The sequence below is a fragment of the Hevea brasiliensis genome, chromosome 5 (genome assembly GCF_030052815.1).
Source record: "Hevea brasiliensis isolate MT/VB/25A 57/8 chromosome 5, ASM3005281v1, whole genome shotgun sequence".
NCBI lineage: Eukaryota > Viridiplantae > Streptophyta > Magnoliopsida > Malpighiales > Euphorbiaceae > Hevea > Hevea brasiliensis.
In genome coordinates, this window is record NC_079497.1 from 107,499,671 (window position 1) to 107,522,081 (window position 22,411).

Genomic DNA, 22,411 nt, shown 5'->3' on the forward strand with positions numbered 1-22,411 from the left:
CTGCCTCTTCAAGAACTGAGTAGAACCGAAGCCACCCATCAAAGATTAGGAATGAAGGAATTGTTGCTAACCCATGCCTTAAAAACAAGCAAGCCAAGAAGAAACCCCTATCATCTCTATCAAAGCCACTGAACTTCCATCACTTTCAACTTGGGTGAAAAAAAAAATGCTAACGGTGATAAACACAAGTTACCATATTGACAAAAAATAAAACACAATATCTTAAGTATCAAAGTATGAGACCGCAAGTCATTTTTTTAAACTTTTTTCTATAATTTTTTATAATATAATTTCAAATTTTGAAATAATATTATAATATATTATGCATAAATTTTTTAATAGAATAAATATCAAAAATTTAAAATAATAAAAAAGGAAACTTAAGGAAATTTAAAAATAAAATAAATATTGTTGAAATAAGTGAATGTGATGTCTAACATTTTGATAAGTTGAATAGCAAAGGATATTGATAATTTGCGTCAAACATTTTAATTTAGATGGTTTTAATTAAGATAGTTTCGAGATATATATATATATATATATATATATATATATATATATATATATATATATATATATATATATATATATAGAACATTAACCTTTGATTTATATCTCATGAGACTTTTTTTTTATGAATTTCTCACGAGATCTTGTGTCATAGGTTTTCCAAATTTTTGAGATGAAATTTATATATGATAGGAGTGGTAGAATATATTAAATAGAATTTAGAGTTCAAAAGTATTGTTGCTTGCTTAAAATAAATTATTAAACCCCAAGTAAAAGTATAAAAATAATTATTAAAAAAACGTAAGAATGGTATTGATAATGTTTCAATAATAATTGTATGGAAAGAATTACCATTTAATAATAAATAATTATTAATTAATATATTAATTTTTTCATTAATTAATAAATTAATCTTTTTATAGGAAGTGATACATGGCAATATTAAAAGAAAATATACGACGTAGCAACATCAGAAAAAAAAAACTTGCTTTATATGTATAAATAGATATAGATATATGTGATAAATAGGTTCTGAACTAATTTTATGCATATTTTAAAAATTAATTTATTTAATTTAAATACCTAATTATTTGTAAAACCATTTAATACCCCCTTTAAAATCATATCAAAGAAAATCCGGACACCTAAATCTCAAGTAAAGCACATGCCATGAATGGATGAAGGTATTTGGAAACATATAGCAAATCCAAAAAAGCAAAGAAAGCTTAATTTGGCTATTTTCAATATATACCTTAAAAGGGTTATTATTTACTTAATTATTTTAACTATATATACAGACCCATGCAAGAGTCATCCTGTAGAAGACTGCTGAGCTGGATTAAATAGGAGGCTTGTCATATAAGTTGTCCTACAGCTGTTGCAACTTATTTTGTCTCTCTTATTTTCACATGCGCAACATGTGTGCTAGACTTGTATATAAAGACACATACTCTGTATTCCCTTTTTTGGAGAAGAATAGCAGTTACCATTTTTCTCAATTCTTTCTAAGCAAGTTTGTTCACATCCTTGTGTGGCTAGCTAGTAACTTATAGAGATGGTTGTGCTTCCCTTCAAGCATGTCTTGGTCCTTCTCCTTGTATTCTCAGGTTTGTTTATTTGTGATCTCCTTAATTAATCAAGGTAATTTGTTAAGATTTAAGAATAATGAAATTGTAATTTATGTAATGCAGGTGGGTTAATGGTGTACCAAGCAGAAGCTGAAATATGTAGAAGTATACTACCACCTCTTCCTGGAGAAAAAGGGTGTGATTTGGGAAATTGTCAGAAATTGTGCAAATTTCTGCATAGAAGATCTGCTGAATGTGTTAATGTTGGCACAAATACTCAATGTATGTGTGTCTGGGAATGTCATTAATTATTATCATCGAGCAATTAATCAATAAATAAAAATTTTCAGTTTAATTTGCACTTAATTATTCTAAATAAGATGCAAATAGCCTATGAAGAATGGAGTCAGTGGTTGAGGATTCAACTTTTGATGCACTCCATTTTGAGTTTGAATCCCAATGAACATTGTTGAAGTTCCTCAATCTATTCTCTCTAGCTATGTCTTCTCTTATTCTCTAAAACACACACACACACACACATGCACGCACACACACACGCGCGTAACTCCTCCTCCTCCTCTATTTCTTCTTTAGCTATTTTTCAATGAACACCCATTGTCTTTTTTGAGAGAAATTTGAAAATCAAATTTTAAAAAATCTAAAATCTATAATCAATCTCTTGCAGTCTTACTTATAATAAATCTAATGATTCGATGGAATTCCATCCTTACTGTTGATTTTTCACCTTGGCATTGTCAATTGTATTCGAGCTCTTACCAAGCTCCCAATTAGAAGATATGATTGTAACTCTCTGAAGGTTCATCTGTCAAATCGAACTTCGTGGGGGACAAATGGTAAGGGCTAAAATCAACTGATATATAAGAAGTTGACATGTGTCATAATTCACTGACCTGTATGAGTATCGAATATCTCGATTTGATCAAAGACTTGAAGATTGAATGGCAATACCAAAACTACCCAAGACCGCCTTGATAGATGAAGGGCTCGTTGCCAAAGAAATATAATACAACTTACTAATCCTGAAATTGACTTATGCCAAGTCATGAGATTGAAAATATATTAATTATGAATGTGACGCAAAGTATACATGGGTCTTCTTAAGAAACCCCATAGTAAATGAAGCATCCACATTGTATAATAAGATATCATTATTACACTACCCAACGACGACACTCCATAAGTAATTGATATAGCACGTTTCAAAAGTCCAAGTAAGTCTTTGGAGAGCTTAAATCCGTCGAGATTAGGTTGAATTTAGATTCTTCATTTAGGGTAATAAAATAAGGTATTCAGACAAGGTACACAGTGTTTGAATAAAGTATAAGATATTTGGACAAGGCTTAAGAAGAATTATCTTAGAAATTAAATATAAGTTATTGGGATACACTATATCTCCGCCAAGAAAGTCACCTAAAAATGTGCTAAGTTTCCACAATATATGGAGAGAAATAGTTAGATATGAGTTGGCAAGATTTCAAGTACGGTGGAAAAGCATTGTTTCCTTGCCTTATAAATAGGAATCATGACAATGGCCAACTCAAGATTCCAAGGTATGCAATCTATTTCCTTCATACTTTCAAAACTTGCTTTATTCTTTAAGTATTTACTTATTTGAGCACTGGAGTGGCCTTGCCTAGGCCACCAACCTCACGTCTCCTCTTAGTGCAGGTTATACAAGAATCGTTTGTCAACTCGAGAATCACAAACAATATTAATAATCCTAAACGTATTAGAGGCTACCATTAATCATATCTATCTATCTATCTATCCATTTAAAGTAAGCAAAACACTTTCAAGAGCTTGTCATGTAGTGTAATTTTTCTAACAGTGGCATTCTAAGAAAATGTTACATGGAGTATTCAAAAGTTTTACCCTCTCTCCTTTAATGATATTTATTTAATATTTTGTTTACGTTTGTATTAATATTAAATTTTACAATATTTTCTTTATATATTTTATAATACAATTAATAAATGATTAATATCATTGCTTTAGTTAATATAAACTATGTTATATTATTTTTATTATTGTTTAGAAAAATTTATTGTTATATATATATATATAAACTTATGAAATTATGTCAAGTGATAATTTATTTATAAAATATAATTAATTTAATTTTATTAAATTTCTTTATTTTTTTTATTAATTGAATATTCAATTACTTTAAATTAGGATTAAGTATACGTCAGTTATTCTCCAATTATGTATATATATGTAAGTTACAAATTATTTAATGACTGCTCTTTTAATGCTCATAATAAATAGTCATTATTATTAAGTTAGTTACTATCTATCAACATATATTTATTCCATATACCTATAATTTTATATATTATGTACATATAATTTTGTTTTCATTTTTTTTTATTGCACTACCTTAATACTTTTCAGATTATTAATATTATTTTTTAGAACAATATTAATATTACTAAATAAAAATAATATTTAAATATATTTTATTTCTTTAATATATTAAGAGGAAATAAAAAATTTTAATATCTTAAAATGATGAAAATAATTATTTGATTTAACCAATCGTTAATTATTTCATATTTTTAATCTATATTTTTATAGGCTATTATATTGCTATATTTTTTTTAGTAATTTTATTATTAGTTCTTCATAAAATATTTGAGAGATAAATGTTTAGTATAAAAAAATAATAAAAATAAAATAAAAAATAATTAACAATAAATTTAAAATAGTATTTTTTTTATATATTAAAATTAAAAGTATATAAATTAAAATTACTAAACCATGTGCAGAATTACAAGCAATTCTCTAGTAATTAAATATACTTGTTTAGCAATGCCTCATTCACAGAAAGTTGACACTTGTCTCACTCACCATAGCACACGAAGCAATTGTAAATAGTAGAAGCTTTCTGTATTTCTACATATATTTCCATTTTAATAATTTCAATCACTACACTAACTTGATGATAATTTCTGTCTGTCTAATAATGATTTTAATCCATCAATGCACAGGTACCCATTTAACGAAAGATTATTATATGCTTTTAAGGTATATGTTCTCTCTCTCACAAGTCATTAGATTCATTTTTCTTTAATTTAAAAAATAACTATAATTATATGTTTGTAAAGAGTATTAAATTTTAATACTCTGGATGTATGCTAGAATTTCCCTCAATGAGAATGGTTATAATTATGCTCCTTCCATGGGAAAAAAATCGTTGTCATGTCATGCAACAAGACAAAGTTGAAAAATCTTGAGATATTTTAAATTTCATAAATATCAAATGATTCACCTTAATTTTTATATCTTAATTATATTTTATAAGAATTAAAATATATTAAAAGACATTTATAACATTTGAAATACATCATAAAATATTTTAAGCTGTCATGAATTTTTTTTTTTTTAATAAAATTCAATAGTGCATTCAACGTGCTTAAAAATAAAATATAGAAAATTAGATAAATTCAATGGAATTATAATAGCACTGAACACTAAAATTCAAAATTATAACATAATAAAGAAAAACATGAAAAATAATTTCAACATGTGAAATTCCACCACCAAATCAATTGAAATAAAATGAATGAATTTCTACGAACTGCTAACCATTTCATTGGGGAACACAATCTCGAGTCATAAATGAGGCTAATGGCGAACACATTCATTGGGGAAAATTCTTATGTTAAAAACTGCTAACCATTTCAAAGGGCTTCAGAGGGCAAGAAATTGCAACTTACAAACACAATTAATAACCCACAAGGTTGTTTTGGTTTAAGGTTTGATCGCTCATTAACATCTAAAGCATACTTTGGTTAGTTTCAATATTTGGGTAACGCGACAAAAGTATGGAACACCATACAACTTTCAACATTTAGAACCGAATGAAAAACAAATCAAGAACAATGGAGTATTAAAAATTTTGTTCCTTGATTCTAAAGGGGAAAAAAAAAATTATATACTCGTGAGAAAACAAGAGAATTTGAATCCACTGTAATGTGGGAAACTAATCCCAGGCGCTTGCCACACCCGGACCATATCCCCCTCCGTAACCGCCAGGAACCCCATATCCACCACTGCTATTCCCTCCACCATAATAGTCCATGCCTCTATTAAAAGAGCCCTCCCTTCTAAAGTCACGGCCACCAAATCGGCCACCCCCAGTCCGCCGATTCTTACCACCACTATAGGAAACCCGTGAAGCATAACGAGTGAGCCAAGCAGGTACTTCCTGATTTGCTTCTTGCATTAAATCAGCTAGAGACCTTGCAATCGAAGTATTGTTCTCATTAAAGAAGGCTGTGGCTAGACCTGTTTTTCCTGCTCGTCCGGTTCGTCCTATCCTGTGAACATAATCGTCAATGTCATTGGGAAGATCAAAATTTACTACATGAGCCACATGAGGAATGTCAAGACCACGAGCTGCCACATCTGTTGCTACTAAAATTGGTGTCTTGCCACTTTTGAATGATCTTAGTGCCATTTCCCTTTCCTGCAAACAAAACCCATAACAACAAAAATAATTAGGTTCAAGACACTGCTACGGCTAAAAAGGGTAAATGCATATCATGAGAAAAGGATTGCAATATATAACCCAGAGAAAGTTTCTACTGAAAATTTTGTATCAAGATTGGTAAATACCACCTATTTCTTTCCTAAATCATAACAATACTGGCCATCATCTCATGCAATATTAAGAATCTAGCAACCAACCATCATAACACTACTCTACACTGACAACAACTGATTACAGGGATAAACAAAATATAGAACATCGTGTTATCTTCCCATCTTTCTTTTAAGGAAATCTGAACCTGAATAACTCACCTGTTGCGTCCTATCACCATGAATTGTTGTCGCAGGAAACCCATTACCACACAACCAATATTCCAGAGCATCGGCTCCCTTCTTCGTCTCCACAAAAACTAATGTCAAAGATTGCTGCAAATTCAACATGAAACAATTACCATATAGCAAATACTAATAAATTAAAATGGATCACTTAAACATTCACCCTGCACAATACAGATGGCTCTAGTTTTTTTTTTTTTTTTTTTTTGGACTGTTTACTGTCCTTCCATTCCTCATGGTTCCGTCTTATTCTCACTTTTCACTCATGTTAAATTGTTCCTCTGTTTGCCTCATTTTCTTTTTTTTTCCCCCTCTAGTCTTATTACCATTTTATCATTTAAGGCTTTACCTAGATAATCAAATTTAAGCAGCTAAATTTGTAATTAAACCAAGTTGGAAAGACGCCAAAGGCATAACTCAGGGCATTCCTAATTCATATGAACAGATAAAATCACCAGTAACTGCAATAGAACAGAACATATAAACCATATCAAACTTCTACAGGCAGCAAATAATATTTATTACCTTGCCATGAATTTCCGTTTCTCTTTGTGCATGAAGAAGGTCCATGAGATGGCTTCTCTTGTCAGTCTCATGAACATATTCAACTCTTTGAATAATTAAATCAGTACTAGAACCAACCCTTCCAACAGCCAAGAAAATGTAATTTGAAAGAAAATCAGAAGCGAGTCTCTGCGTGGCAGCCAAATTACCAAAAACAGTTAGTTGCATTTTGAGATGCCATTTTTCAACAAAACCCAATTATTGGGCTTCACCACAAAGAATGGCTATGACTACACAGCCTACAGACCTACAAGAGAGCAATTGCCTTAGCCTACAGAAATAAGCATTCAACTGTCCAATCCACACCATAAGCTATATCCGATAGTGAAACCAAATTTAAAACCACAACTCCAGAAGTCAAGTGTGCATTTACTTCGAGACAAATGGATTCAATTTTTCTTCTCTAATTTTCATCTCATCTAATAATACGCTTTTGTGTAAGAAAATGTACAAAATGTGTACCTGATGAAATAGAAAACTTTTTCTTTGAGATGGAAAATGAACTAGACCGGTTTTCCACTTTCCATTCAATTTGAAGAGACAAATTTGTAAAAGCCACTTTATGGAAAATCTAGTTTTCTCAAAATACAGAGTGTATTTCTCTACTGCTAAACACAATTCCTAACAGTTCTCTATTTTAATAGAAACTATTTAAATTTTCCAAAAGGAAGCACACTCTAAAATACTCTGCATAACTTCAACAATAAAATAAATTGTCTTCATCAAAACTTTTAATAACTATCTCAAGAACTTCTTATAATAATAACATCCAATGACATCAGTGTCAGTGATATCAACAACAAATGTTCATAAGAAAATGAAAGGAAACCAACAGAAAATAAAGTATGCATCCAAAACAAAAACCTGTATTTCTTTTGGAAAAGTGGCACTAAACAGCATTGTCTGTCTCCTTCCAGGTGGAGGCATGTCCATTTGTTCTACTATCTTTCTAATCTGAGGCTCAAAACCCAAATCCAGCATCCTATCAGCCTCATCAAGTGCCAAATATCTAATCATCTGCAATGACACTCTAGCCCTCTCAAGCAAATCCACCAGCCGTCCAGGAGTTGCCACAAGAACATCAACCCCTGTTTCAAGTTCTCGCAACTGAACATGTAATAATTAATAAATAGTAAGTGAACAATTAAAGTAGGCAACAATTGCTCACAAAGGGAAAATGAAAGCAGGGCCCAAGTGCTTATGAAGATACTTTATCACATCATACATGCAAAAAACAACTAGCAAGTAGAAAAAAGCACTACGCCCACTAATTTTTCAGTTTAATTGCCCTTGATTATTCTAAATAAGATGTAAGCCTGCGCTGTGAGCAAGTTTTATATATATATATATATATATATATATATATATATATATATATATATATATATATATATATAATTATTCTTCTAATAAATTACTTGATTGTTTATTCTGATATATTTTATTTTATTCTTAAGAAGTGTTTATATTTTAAACTTAATATATGTATATATGTTTTAAATATATAATTATTTATATATAAGATTTGAATGAAATGGCTATTTGACTAGCAAAATAGAATAGAATTTAAGAAATTTAGTTGTTTAAAATTTTAATAATAAATTAAATTAAATTAAATTTAAAAAATATTTTATTGATCGGAAAAGATATGAGAAATATTAATTAATTTGTTTTTAATTTATAATTTTTAATATACCTAAAATTTGGAAATTTTTCTTTGCTCTTTCTTAAAGCTTTTTATAAATGATAGCCATTTCAAGACCACCACTAGATTATACGCCCACAGTGATTGAACACTAGCTAAATTGCCTAGGAAACCAAGAATCTTAAGATAAATGATGATCAATATGGCGAGATTGGAAGAGGAAGCGGCAACTCTCTCTCTAGTTCCTAGAAAGAGTCTCTTTCGTTCTTGGCCTTTGTAAATTTCGATTGCTTCTTTCTGCAAGTATCACGAGTAAGGCAACTGCCTCCTAACTCGAAGTGTGGGTCTCCCCTTATCCATCTTAGAATTAGGATATAAATGACTTATTTTTTTTCATATTTTTTATTGCAGATCTTAGAAAATCTTCATAAAGGATTATTTTTTCAATTTGCTAGCCCTAATCAACGCTTCAAAGATGTCCTATATATTGTGTCTATTGTTGAGTTGGAGCTCTATGAAGGGTCAGCGAAGCCGATGCATATCAACCGTGAGGCCTTCATGCCCACCATTTAGGAGAATGCTTGTTTAACGGTTATAATTTTATGAGATTTATTTATGTATGTATTTTTTATTAATTTATTATTTCATACAAATTATTTTATACACAATCACGACTATAAAATACAATTTTTCCTCTCAATGAGACTAGATGCAAGATTTGATGTCAGGTGCTTTCTATTCCTAGAAGATAGCTAATTCTATTTTATATATATTATCTAAATCTTTGATATTTGTAATTTTATTTTTTAAAAATAAAATTTTAAATTATTTTATCAATTTTGAGACATATCAATTTTTAAATTTCTATAATTAAATGAAATATACAAATTTTAAAAAAGATTAAAAAGTATATTTATAAAAATTTAAGAATTAAAATAAAAAAAAAATATATCAAATAAACCTCTATACTTTCAATGCCCAAAGTCAAGTTCTGAATAAGGATAAAACTTTTTAATTTAAGCTAAATAATTTTTTTTTAAAAAAGAATTCAATGATTTTTTAATAGTAAAATATATATTAAAATAATTATTTTAATATTAAATAATTTTTATTCATCATTTTTTTAAAATTTTTTAAATTTTATTTAATTAAAAATGACAAATAATTTTTATATTTAAAAATAAGGAAAATATATTTTATTATTAAAAAAATAATATTTTATTATGCGAGAACTTTTTCAATCTTAATTAGAAAATATAAAGATTTATTTGGTCAAAAACTTAATTTTAGAATTATTTGTCAATTGACTGAAAATATATGGATTTATTTAATTTTTTTCATTAAAATAAATATTATTTTAATATACCTAATATTCTCATTAGGTAAAACCATTTTTGAAATTAATAAAATATTTTATAATTATAAAAATCGATCACCATTTATAATTTTAATAGTCTCGGCTGAATTCAAATTTATTCCATGAGATTATATATTCATCATATTTTAAATGCAAATATTTTTACCGATTATCATAATTAAGAAATTTTAAACTTTTAATTCAATTTAATTAATTAAATTATTAATCTCTCAAAAATTAGTGCACAAAAATACGATTCAACTGATATTAGCAAAAAATTTATTCATCAGCCTTATAGATTAATGTATAATATTTGATGAACTATACTGAAAATTTGTGAAAAAGAAAAAAAAATTCAGCATAAATATATGCATACTATGAGATTTATGAAAATTAAATAAAAAATAATATTATTTTTTTTATAATTTTTTTTTTATATCTGATATAAAAGGAAATACAATAAAATTTTAAATAACATATTTAATCACAAAAGCTATGAATTTTGGCAATCAACTATTAAATAAAATAATCATCTAAATCATAAAAATTATAATAGTAAGGGTAATAATAATGATACTTAAAAGAAAAATTAAAAAAAAAAAGAATTAAATCACATAAAAAATAATTAAACACTTACTTTTCCTAAAAAGTACCCCGAACAACACCATAAGAAAACTTGCTTACTTTATGTATATATAATAGGGAATTACTCAGGCTTTGCATGAAGCTATTAATAATTTTAATATATAAATAATATATAAATAATTTTTAATTTTAATATATGAAAATAATATAATATTTAAATTTGTTGTTAATTGCTTCAAATTTTATTTTTATTAATTTTTATGGACTAAATTTTTTATCTCACAAATTTTTAATGAATATTTCATAATACTATAGAAAAAAAATTTAATAAAAAATAAAAATAAATATTAAAAATAAAAATATAGATTAAAGATATGAAATAATTTGAGATTAGTTTTATCATTTTAAAATAACAAAAAAAAAATTTATATCCTTTTAATATATTAAAAAATATTTAAACTTTACTTTTTTTAATATTATTTAAAAAATGATATTAATAATATAAAAAGTATAATGATAGTAACAAAATAAAAATACATTTGCATGTGGAGTATATGTTAATATGTATTAATAATATTGAAGTTAAAAACTAGGGTAGTTAATTTGCTGTTATTATATCTATAATTATTTCTATCATAATAATTAATATTTGTATTCTTTTACTGAATAAATGTAACTAAAATAATAAAATAAAAAAAATAAGTTTTTATTTCAAATAGTTAATCAATTATATTTAGTTCTTATATCATTATTTTTATTTAAAATTATAAGTAGTAACGAAGAAATTTGTAAAAATTTTTACGATATAATAATTCTCATTATTATTGTTCATAATTATATGTGCCCAGTCAGCATAAATTTAGCAGTGTCAAGTTGTTTGATCTAAAAGTGAGATTTTCCTCTGCGCGTGGGTTTGATTTCCACCGGAGAGAGTCCCTTATGTAGCAGCCTTCTTGAGTCTTTCTTTGCCCCTTTCGAGCAAGGGAGGCCCTCCCCTGACTTAGAGAAGTGGGTTTCGCCCTCCCTCTTTCTTTGGATTGGGTTGTAGTTAGTTTTTTTTATCTTTTGATTTTCTCTTTTGCAGATTTGTGGTTGTATGTGGGCATTTATACAATTGACAGATAAAACCGTACTTGGTTGTTTTCAGTTGAAAAAGAGAATGAGACCACTAACCAATGTTTCTCTTGGCCAAAGATGGTCATGGAGAGCACAAGTTGGTATAGTACGTTTCAAAAGTCCATAAGTAAGTCTTCGAAGAGCTTAAATCATTGGGGATTAGGTTGAATTCAAATTCATCGTTTAGGATAATCAAATAAGGTATTTGAATAAGACATAAGATGCTCGGATAAGGTATATGGAATTTGAATAAGACACAAGGTATTTGAATAAAGTATAAGATGTTTGGACAAAGCATAAGGAGTTCAGATAAGAAAGATTATCTTAAAAATCGGATGCAGATTGTTGGGATGTATTGTATCTCTGTCGAGAAAGTTACCTAATAATATGCTTGTTTCAATAATATATGAAGGAAAATAACTGAATATGAGTCGGTGAGATTCCGAGTACGGTGGAAAAGCATTGTTCCTTAGCTTTATAAATAGGAATCATGACAATAGCCAAAGTATACAATTTATTTCCTTTGTACTTTTAAGTACTTGCTTTATCCTTTAAGTATTTACTTACTTGAATGTTGGAGTGGCTTTGCCTAGGCCACCGACCTCACTTCTCCTCTTACTGTAGGTTATATAAGAATCGTTTGTCAACCCGAGAATTACAAGCAATATTAGTAATCCTAAACGTATTAGAGGCTACCATTAATCATATCTATCTATCTATTTAAAGTAAGCAAAACACTTTCAGTTGGTTTGTTTTCAGTTGAAAAAGAGAATGAGCCCACTAACCAGTGTTTCTCTTGGCGAAAGATGGTCATGGAAACATACTGCATCGACTTGTGCTCTACCAATCTTGCTTGGCATTGGTTTAGTGTTGTCTGGTGGTTTGCTTATGGGGTGCGACCTGAGAGATTGGCTCAGAAGGCGCGAGTAGGACACTAAAGAGTCCCCCTATCGCTGACCTCTGCCCGTTGGCAAGATGCTTCCATGATTTCTACTCTGTGGGTTCTCCTTTGGCTCTATGCTTCACCTCTGTTTGTGCTTAGTAAACGTAGATCTATGCGTTTGGATATGTGTTTAAGGATTGGGGTCTTCACTACCAGAGCTTTTCTTTAGGTATAATGAGGTTTTTTTTTCAGTTCAAGACATGTTCTCAACTGCACCAGCCTTTAGTTCTTCCCCTTCCAATCGGTGCTCCATTCTCGGCTTTTGGAGATTTCCAACAGCGTGCTGTTGCCCTATGAGATAGTATTGTTGGCCCAATGAGCCTTGGTTTTTAGGCTAAGAATAGTTTTTTTTTTTTTATCTGCAATTTTGTCATTGCATAAAAGCCCGAGCAAGTACAACACAAATATAAGGCTTGAAGCCTGATTTTACATGGAAGACCCATCCCAAAGTACAGGCCCAGCAATAGAAGCCCAAGACCCTTCCTTACCAATAACCTAGCCCTACACTCAAGGAGAAAGCCAAGAAGTTTGCTCAACGCTGCCTCTTCAAGAACTGAATAGAACCGAAGCCACCCATCAAAGATTAGGAATGAAGGAATTGTTGGTAACCCATGCCTTAAAAACAAGCAAGCCAAGAAGAAACCCCTATCATCTCTATAAAAGCCACTGAACTTCCATCACTTTCGACTTGGGTGAAAAAAAAATGCTAACGGTGATAAACACAAGTTACCATATTGACAAAAAATAAAACTCAGTGTCTTAAGTATCAAAGCATGAGACTGCAAGTCATTTTTTTGGACTTTTTTCTATAATTTTTATAATATAATTTTAAATTTTGAAATAATATTATTATATATTATGCATAAATTTTTTAATAGAATAAATATAAAAAATTTATAATAATAAAAAAGGAAACTTAAGGAAATTTAAAAATAAAATAAATATTGTTGAAATAAGTAAACATGATGTCTAACATTTTGATAAGTTGAATAGCAAAGGATATTAATAATTTGTGTCAAACATTTTAATTTAGATGGTTTTAATTAAGATAGTTTCGAGATATATATATATATATATATATATATATATATATATATATATATATATATATATATAGAACATTAACCTTTGATCTATATCTCATGAGACCATTTTTTTTATGAATTTCTCACGAGATCTTGTGTCATAGGTTTTCCAAATTTTTGAGATGCAATTTATATATGATAGGAGTGGTAGAATGTATTAAATAGAATTTAGAGTTCAAAAGTATTGTTGCTTGCTTAAAATAAATTATTAAACCCCAAGTAAAAGTGTAAAAATAATTATTAAAAAAAAGTAAGAATGGTATTGATAATGTTTCAATAGTAATTGTATGGAAAGAATTACCATTTAATAATAAATAATTATTAATTAATATATTAATTTTTTCATTTATTAATAAATTAATCTTTTTATAGGAAGTGATACATAGCAATATTAGAGGAAAATATATGATGTATTAACATCAGAAAAAAAAAATATTTGCTTTATATGTATAAATAGATATAGATATATGTGATAAACAGGTTCTGAACTAATTATATGCATATTTTAAAAATTAATTTATTTAATTTAAATACCTAATTATTTGTAAAACCATTTAATACCCCCTTTAAAATCATATCAAAGAAAATCTGGACACCTAAATCTCAAGTAAAGCACATGCCATAAATGGATGAAGGTATTTGGAAACATATAGCAAATCCAAAAAAGCAAAGAAAGCTTAATTTGGCCATTTTCAATATATACCTTAAAAGGGTTATTATTTACTTAATTATTTAACCATATATACAGACCCATGCAAGAGTCATCTTGTAGATGATTGCTGAGCTGGATTAAATAGGAGGCTTGTCATATAAGTTGTCCTACAGCTGTTGTAACTTATTTTGTCTCTCTTACTTTCACATGTGCAGCATGTGTGCTAGACTTGTATATAAAGACACATACTCTGTATTCCCTTTTTTGGAGAAGAATAGCAGTTACCATTTTTCTCAATTCTTTCTAAGCAAGTTTGTTCACATCCTTGTGTGGCTAGCTAGTAACTTATAGAGATGGTTGTGCTTCCCTTCAAGCATGTCTTGATCCTTCTCCTTGTATTCGCAGGTTTGTTTATTTGTGATCTCCTTAATTAATCAAGGTAATTTGTTAAGATTTAAGAATAATGAAATTGTAATTTATGTAATGCAGGTGGGTTAATGGTGTACCAAGCAGAAGCTGAAATATGTAGAAGTATACTACCACCTCTTCCTGGAGACAAAGGGTGTGATTTGGGAAATTGTCAGAAATTGTGCAAATTTCTGCATAGAAGATCTGCTGAATGTGTTAATGTTGGCACAAATACTCAATGTATGTGTGTCTGGGAATGTCATTAATTATTATCATCGAGCAATTAATCAATAAATAAAAATTTTCAGTTTAATTTGCACTTAATTATTCTAAATAAGATGCAAACAGCCTATGAAGAATGGACTCTGTGGTTGAGGATTCAACTTTTGATGCACTCCATTTTGAGTTTGAATCCCAATGACTATTGTTGAAGTTCCTCAATCTATTCTCTCTAGCTATGTGTTCTCTTATTCTCTAAAACACACACACACGCGCGCACGCACACACACGCGCGCAACTCCTCCTCCTCCTCTATTTCTTCTTCAACTATTTTTCAATGAACACCCATTGTCTTTTTTGACAAAAATTTGAAAATCAAATTTTAAAAAATCTAAAATCTATAACCAATCTCTTGCAGTCTTACTTATAATAAATCTAATGATTCGATGGAATTCCATCCTTACTGTTGATTTTTCACCTTGGCATTGTCAATTGTATTCGAGCTCTTACCAAGCTCCCAATTAGAAGATATGATTGTAATTCTCTGAAGGTTCATCTGTCAAATCGAACTTCGTGGGGGACAAATGGTAAGGGCCAAAATCAGCTGATATATAAGAAGTTGACATGTGTCATAATTCACTGACCTGTATGAGTATCGAATATCTCGATTTGATCAAAGACTTAAAGATTGAATGGCAATACCAAAACTGCCCAAGACCGCCTTGATAGATGAAGGGCTCGATGCCAAAGAAATATAATACAACTTACTGATCCTGAATTTGACTTACGCCAAGTCAAGAGATTGATAATATATTAATTATGAATGTGACGCAAAGTATACATGGGTCTTCTCAAGAAACCCCACAGTAAATTAAGCATCCACATTGTATATCATTATTACACTACCCAGCGACGACACTCCACAAGTAATTGATATAGTACGTTTCAAAAGTCCAAGTAAGTTTTCGGAGAGCTTAAATCCTTCGGGATTAGGTTGAATTCAGATTCATCATTTAGGATAATCAAATAAGGTATTCGGATAAGACATAAGGTGCTCGGATAAGGTACAAGGAATTCGGATAAGACACAAGGTATTTGAATAAAGTATAAGATGTTCGGACAAAGCATAAGGAGTTCAGATAAGAAAGATTATCTTAAAAATCGGATTCAGGTTATTGGGATGCATTGTATCTCTGTCGAGAAAGTCACCTAATAATATGCTATGTTTCAATAATATATGAAGGAAAATAACTGAATATGAGTAGGCAAGATTCCGAGTACAGTATAAAAAGCACTGTTCCTTTGCCTTATAAATAGGAATCATGACAATAGCCAAAGTATACAATCTATTTCCTTTGTACTTTTAAGTAGGGGTGTGCAATCGGTCGGTTCGGTTCCGAACCGAACCGAACCGATAAAATCGAAAACCGAAAATCAAAAATTTTTAAAACCGAACCGAACCGATTGATAAGAGAAAATCGAACCGAATCGAACCGATAAATATCGGTTCGGTTTTAAACCGATCAAACCGAAATTTATAAAATTTCATTTTTTTAACATTAAATCTAAATAATAAAAACATAAAAACAGAAAAAATTAGAAATCAAAACTAAAAAATCTTAAGGTTCGGTTCGGTTTTCTTTGATTTCGGTTCGGTTCGATTCGGTTCGATTCAATTTGATTCGATTTTTTTTTATTTCCTATATATATTAATAATTTCGGTTCGGTTCGGTTTTTTTGATTTTTTTATGAAAATAACCGAACTGAACCGATTAACCGAAATTATCAAAATTATAAACCGAACCAAACTGATTAAATTTTAAAACCGAACCGATTGAACCGAATTAATCGGTTCGATTCGGTTTTTCGGTTTAAACCGAAAACTGCACACCCCTACTTTTAAGTACTTGCTTTATTCTTTAAGTATTTACTTACTTGAATGTTGGAGTGGCCTTGCCTAGGCCACCAAACTCACATCTCCTCTTACTGCAGGTTATACAAGAATAGTTTGTCAACCTGAGAATTACAAGCAATATTAGTAATCCTAAACGTATTAGAGGCTACCATTAATCATATCTATCTATCTATCTATTTAAAGTAAGCAAAACACTTTCAGTTGGTTGTTTTCAGTTGAAAAAGAGAATGAGCCCACTAACCGGTGTTTCTCTTGGCGAAAGATGGTCATGGAAACATACTGCATCGACTTGTGCTCTACTAATCTTGCTTGGCATTGGTTTAGTGTTGTCTGGTGGTTTGCTTATGGGGTGCGATCTGAGAGATTGGCTCAGAAGGCGCGAGTAGGACACTAAAGAGCCCCACTATCGCTGACCTCTGCCTGTTGATACTGGCAAGATGCTTCCATGATTCCTACTCTGTGGGTTCTCCTTTGGCTCTATGCTTCACCTCTGTTTGTGCTTAGTAACAGTAGATCTATGCGTTTGGATATGTGTTTAAGGATTGGGGTCTTCACTACCAGAGCTTTTCTTTAGGTATAACGAGGTTTTTTTTTTTCAGTTCAAGACATGTTCTCTGTTATAAATAGCTTGTATGTTAGATAGTATAGAGAGAAAGAATTTCTATATTGTTAAAATATAAGAAAGTGAAGGAATGGCAAGAGTGAAATATGTATAGAATTATATATATATAATTCAATATATATTATTCTATTATGGCACTTAACAAATAGATGTGTCTGTTAATAGACAGACATATCAATTCTATACAAACAAATACAATCTGTTTGTATAGGTATCTGTTAATAAACAGACATGTCTATTCTATACAAATAGTCACAACTATTTGTATAGGTATCTTTTAATAAACAGACATGTCTATTACATAAACAGTTGTATCTATTGGAGATAGACAGATGTGTCTATCTAGTAAAGGTGCCATGACTTTTCATTCATTATAAATATGGATGAGTTTTTTCAATCCAGATATATACTACTTCTACTTCTTCTTCTTTTCTTCTAGTCTCTCTAAATTCAGTTCATATAAAGAGTTCTTAAGGGAAATCTTCAGGAGTTCTTTGTCTGTGATTTCAGGCTTTGTTGTATCCTGGAGGTATATTGCCATAACCTTGCAGCAATCTAGTGGGGGCAATTAATACCTTAAAGATAGTGATTCATCACGCCTCAAAGCCTATTCTACACCCACTGCCACAACAATTTTAAGGTATTAATCGCAATAGAGTCTAAGGCTGTTTCCGTGATGAATCAAGAGTTCATGAAACTTGATCATTTTAAGGAACAAATTATGTTCACTGAGAAGGTAAAAGCAGATCAGGAAAAGAAGATGAATTGCCATGCAGAGGTCATATTCTCAACAACTCATCAGATAGGCTATAAGATTTGTTTACCTCTGTCAAGTCTCCAAAAGAAATTTGGAATTCGTTAGAATTCGAATATAATACAGAAAAAGAAAGGTATGGATAAATTTCTCATTATGAAATATTTTGAATTCTAAATACTTGATAATATGTCTGAAGAAATATAAGGTTATATTATGATGCTAAAGCTCATGGTGAATGTGATAAAGAAGGTAATAAGATTTATGTGCATAAGTCAAAAAACACTTTTATATGCATAAATCCTAATTCGTATTAATTGTGTCTATCACTAACTAGGTGGGGATATTGTTAAAAAATATTAGTGATAATAAAATTTATCTCATTTTGAAATAGTTATGTATGTTCATTAAAAGGCATCAAAATGAACTATTCATTACCGATAGCTATATCTATTTTAAAAGGTGTAAATGAACAAATATAATTGTTCTAAAAGATACAAAGTGAATAGGTGTATTGTTCTAAGAGGTATAAGTGAATAGTTGTATCTATTCTAAGATGTATAAGTGAACAGTTGTATCTGTTCTAAGAGGTATAAGTGAACAGTTGTATATGTTCTAAGAGGTATGAGTGAATAAATATAATTATGCTAAGAGATACAAAGTGAACGATTGTATCTGTTGTAAAAGATATAAGTGAACAGATGTAATTGTTCTAAGAGATACAAAGCAAACGATTGTATTTATTCTAAAAGGTGTAAGTGAACAGATGTAATTGTTCTAAGAGATACAAAGCAAACGATTGTATTTATTCTAAAAGGTGTAAGTGAACAGATGCAATTATTCTAATAGATATAAAGTGAACTATTGTATATGTTTGAAGAGATGCAAATGCTTTATAAATAGTAGTTTGGAACAAAAATCTATTAACTTTTCTTTTTTGTCTCTTCTCTTCATTTTTACCGACAATCAACATTATTATTCTTTAATTTATTCTTGGGAGAATTTTAAAATTGCTGTCTAGATTTATATTTTGGTTATTATCCTTGAGGGATCTGCCTAAAACTACCCAGCTATAACATAGTGAGGGTTTTACTCTTTTTCAATTTCATTATATTGAGGGAAGTAAATACTCTATATGATATTTATTACAAATTGACTGGAAATTTTGGTAGAATAATTATTCAAATTGAGTGTGCTAGTGCTATTGGTAGCTTAATGTATGTTATGCATTGCACTACTCCTGATATTGCTTTTGCAATGTATAAATTGTCAAGATATACTAATAATCCTAGTGTGGAATATTGAAAAGAAATTTCAAGGGTTTTGGATATTTAAAAAAGGAATTATAAACTATAGATTATTCTGTGATAAGTTTTCAATTGTATAAAAACCATATAAAGAATTGTATCTATGCAAAGAGTTATGTCCCTTGGCCAAAAGATGTAACTAAATGAAAAGATGCAATTCTTCTAAATAGTTACATGCATGAAGAGATGAACTAATTGGCCAAAAGGTTGGTACATTTTGAGTAGTAAAAATAAGAGCCTTACAAGTCATTTGTAAGAAGTAGCAAAAGAACAAATGAGTATGCATTTGTGTGTGTGTGCAAGTTTAGCTTGGTTCTTTATTGTTGGATACTCTCATTTTAAACAAGTTATGGAGCAATTTATTTCTGCAAATAAGGTACAAACCTAGACTGTGAATTATTTATGCAGTTCATGTTATAAACATGTGATTATATGGTTGACTAGTGAAACAAATATGGTTGGAGATCCTAAAGTGTTATAAATACCAATTGGATATGTATTACTAAGGATAATAAGTCAACTTTTGGTTGGGTGTCCACTTTAGGTGGAGGTTTTGTTTCTTGGGCATCAAAGAAACAAACTTGTATAAGTTATTCTACGGTAGAATCCGAATTTATAACTTTGGCGAATGTAGGTAAAGAAGTAGAATGGCTGAGAAACTTGTTATCGGATATTAAATTGTGGCCACAACCTGTGCTATCTATTTCTTTATATTGTGATAGTCAAGCAACAATGTCTAGAGCTTATAATAAAATTTATAATGGAAAGTCTAGACATATTAGCTTAAGACATGAGTATGTGAGACAATTAATCTCTGATGGAATTATTACTATTACTTATGTCAAATCTTGTAATAATCTGGCAGATCCGTTTACAAAAGGGCTCTCGAGAGATATGATAAAAAATACATGTGCTGGATTAGGATTAAAAATATTCCATTAAATTTACTAATGATGGGAACCCTACTTTATAGTATTATTACTAAATAAAGTTTAAAGGGTAACAACAAGTCATTAGTAAATGTTGTAATTAAGTACTTAGTGTATTAAGTTAATGGAATGAGGATGAGTATTTATACTCTTAATGAAGTTTAAAATTATTACAAAGGAAACTTCACCTATATGAACATAGGAAGTGGTGCCGCTTCAACAAAAGTGAGAATAACTTTTGTAAATGTTCATAAAAACATGAGGTAACACAAGGCCATATTAGTGCTAAAATTTTGGTGAACTTCTGATTTAAACGAATTGGTTCATGTGTATAGTATTTCATTTCTATTTAATAGAAATTGAGGTTTAAGCTAAGGCCACCATAATTTTTTTAGAACTTTGAAATACTTACACTAAGGAAAAGTTTAAATCGAAAGATACTTTTCATTATGCATGAAACAATGGGATCTAACAATACAAGCTAAGTGGGGGATTGTTATAAATAGCTTGTATGTTAGATAGTATAGAGAGAAAGAATTTCTATATTGTTAAAATATAAGAAAGTGAAGGAATGGCAAGAGTGAAATATGTATAGAATTATATATATATAATTCAATATATATTATTCTATTATGGCACTTAACAAATAGATGTGTCTGTTAATAGACAGACATATCAATTCTATACAAACAGTCACAACTGTTTGTATAGGTATCTGTTAATAAACAGACATGTCTATTCTATACAAATAGTCACAACTATTTGTATAGGTATCTTTTAATAAACAGACATGTCTATTACATAAACAGTTGTATCTATTGGAGATAGACAGATGTGTCTATCTAGTAAAGGTGCCATGACTTTTCATTCATTATAAATATGGATGAGTTTTTTCAATCCAGATATATACTACTTCTACTTCTTCTTCTTTTCTTCTAATCTCTCTAAATTCAGTTCATATAAAGAGTTCTTAAGGGAAATCTTCAGGAGTTGCTGTCTGCAGATTTCAGGCTTTGTTGTATCCTGGAGGTATATTGCCATAACCTTGCAGCAATCTAGTGGGGGCAATTAATACCTTAAAGATAGTGATTCATCACGCCTCAAAGCCTATTCTACACCCACTGCCACAACATTCTCAGCTGCACAAGCCTTTAGTTCTTCCCCTTCCAATCGGTACTCCATTCTCGGCTTTTGGAGATTTCCAACAGCGTGCTGTTGCCCTATGAGATGGTATTGTTGGTCCAATGAGCCTTGTTTTTTAGGCTAAGACTAAGTTTTTTTTTTTTTATCTGCATTTTTGTCATTGCATAAAAGCCCGAGCAAGTACAACACAAATATAAGGCTTGAAGCCTGATTTTACATGGAAGACCCATCCCAAAGTACAGGCCCAGCAATAGAAGCCCAAGACCCTTCCTTACCAATAACCTAGCTCTACACTCAAGCAGAAAGCCAAGAAGTTTGCTCAACGCTGCCTCTTCAAGAACTGAGTAGAACCGAAGCCACCCATCAAAGATAAGGAATGAAGGAATTGTTGCTAACCCATGCCTTAAAAACAAGCAAGCCAAGAAGAAAACCCTATCATCTCTATAAAAGCCACTGAACTTCCATCACTTTCGACTTGGGTGAAAAAAAAATGCTAACGGTGATAAACACAAGTTACCATATTGACAAAAAATAAAATTCAGTATCTTAAGTATCAAAGCATGAGACCGCAAGTCATTTTTTTGGACTTTTTTCTATAATTTTTATAATATAATTTTAAATTTTGAAATAATATTATAATATATTATGCATAAATTTTTTAATAGAATAAATATAAAAAATTTATAATAATAAAAAAGGAAACTTAAGGAAATTTAAAAATAAAATAAATATTGTTGAA

The 22,411-nt window shown here is 29.7% G+C and overlaps 1 protein-coding gene across 1 annotated transcript; it reads right to left on the reverse strand.

The window, feature by feature from the left end:
- Window positions 1–5,369: 5,369 nt before the first annotated feature.
- Window positions 5,370–8,108, reverse strand: LOC131180146 (DEAD-box ATP-dependent RNA helicase 52C-like; the record flags this gene model as incomplete). The annotated part of the gene is made up of 4 exons (XM_058147767.1): window positions 5,370–6,069; window positions 6,405–6,518; window positions 6,954–7,121; window positions 7,857–8,108. Coding segments are annotated over 4 exons (1,020 nt in total), but the record flags the coding sequence as incomplete, so codon positions are not given.
- Between the last annotated feature and the right edge of the window lie 14,303 nt (window positions 8,109–22,411).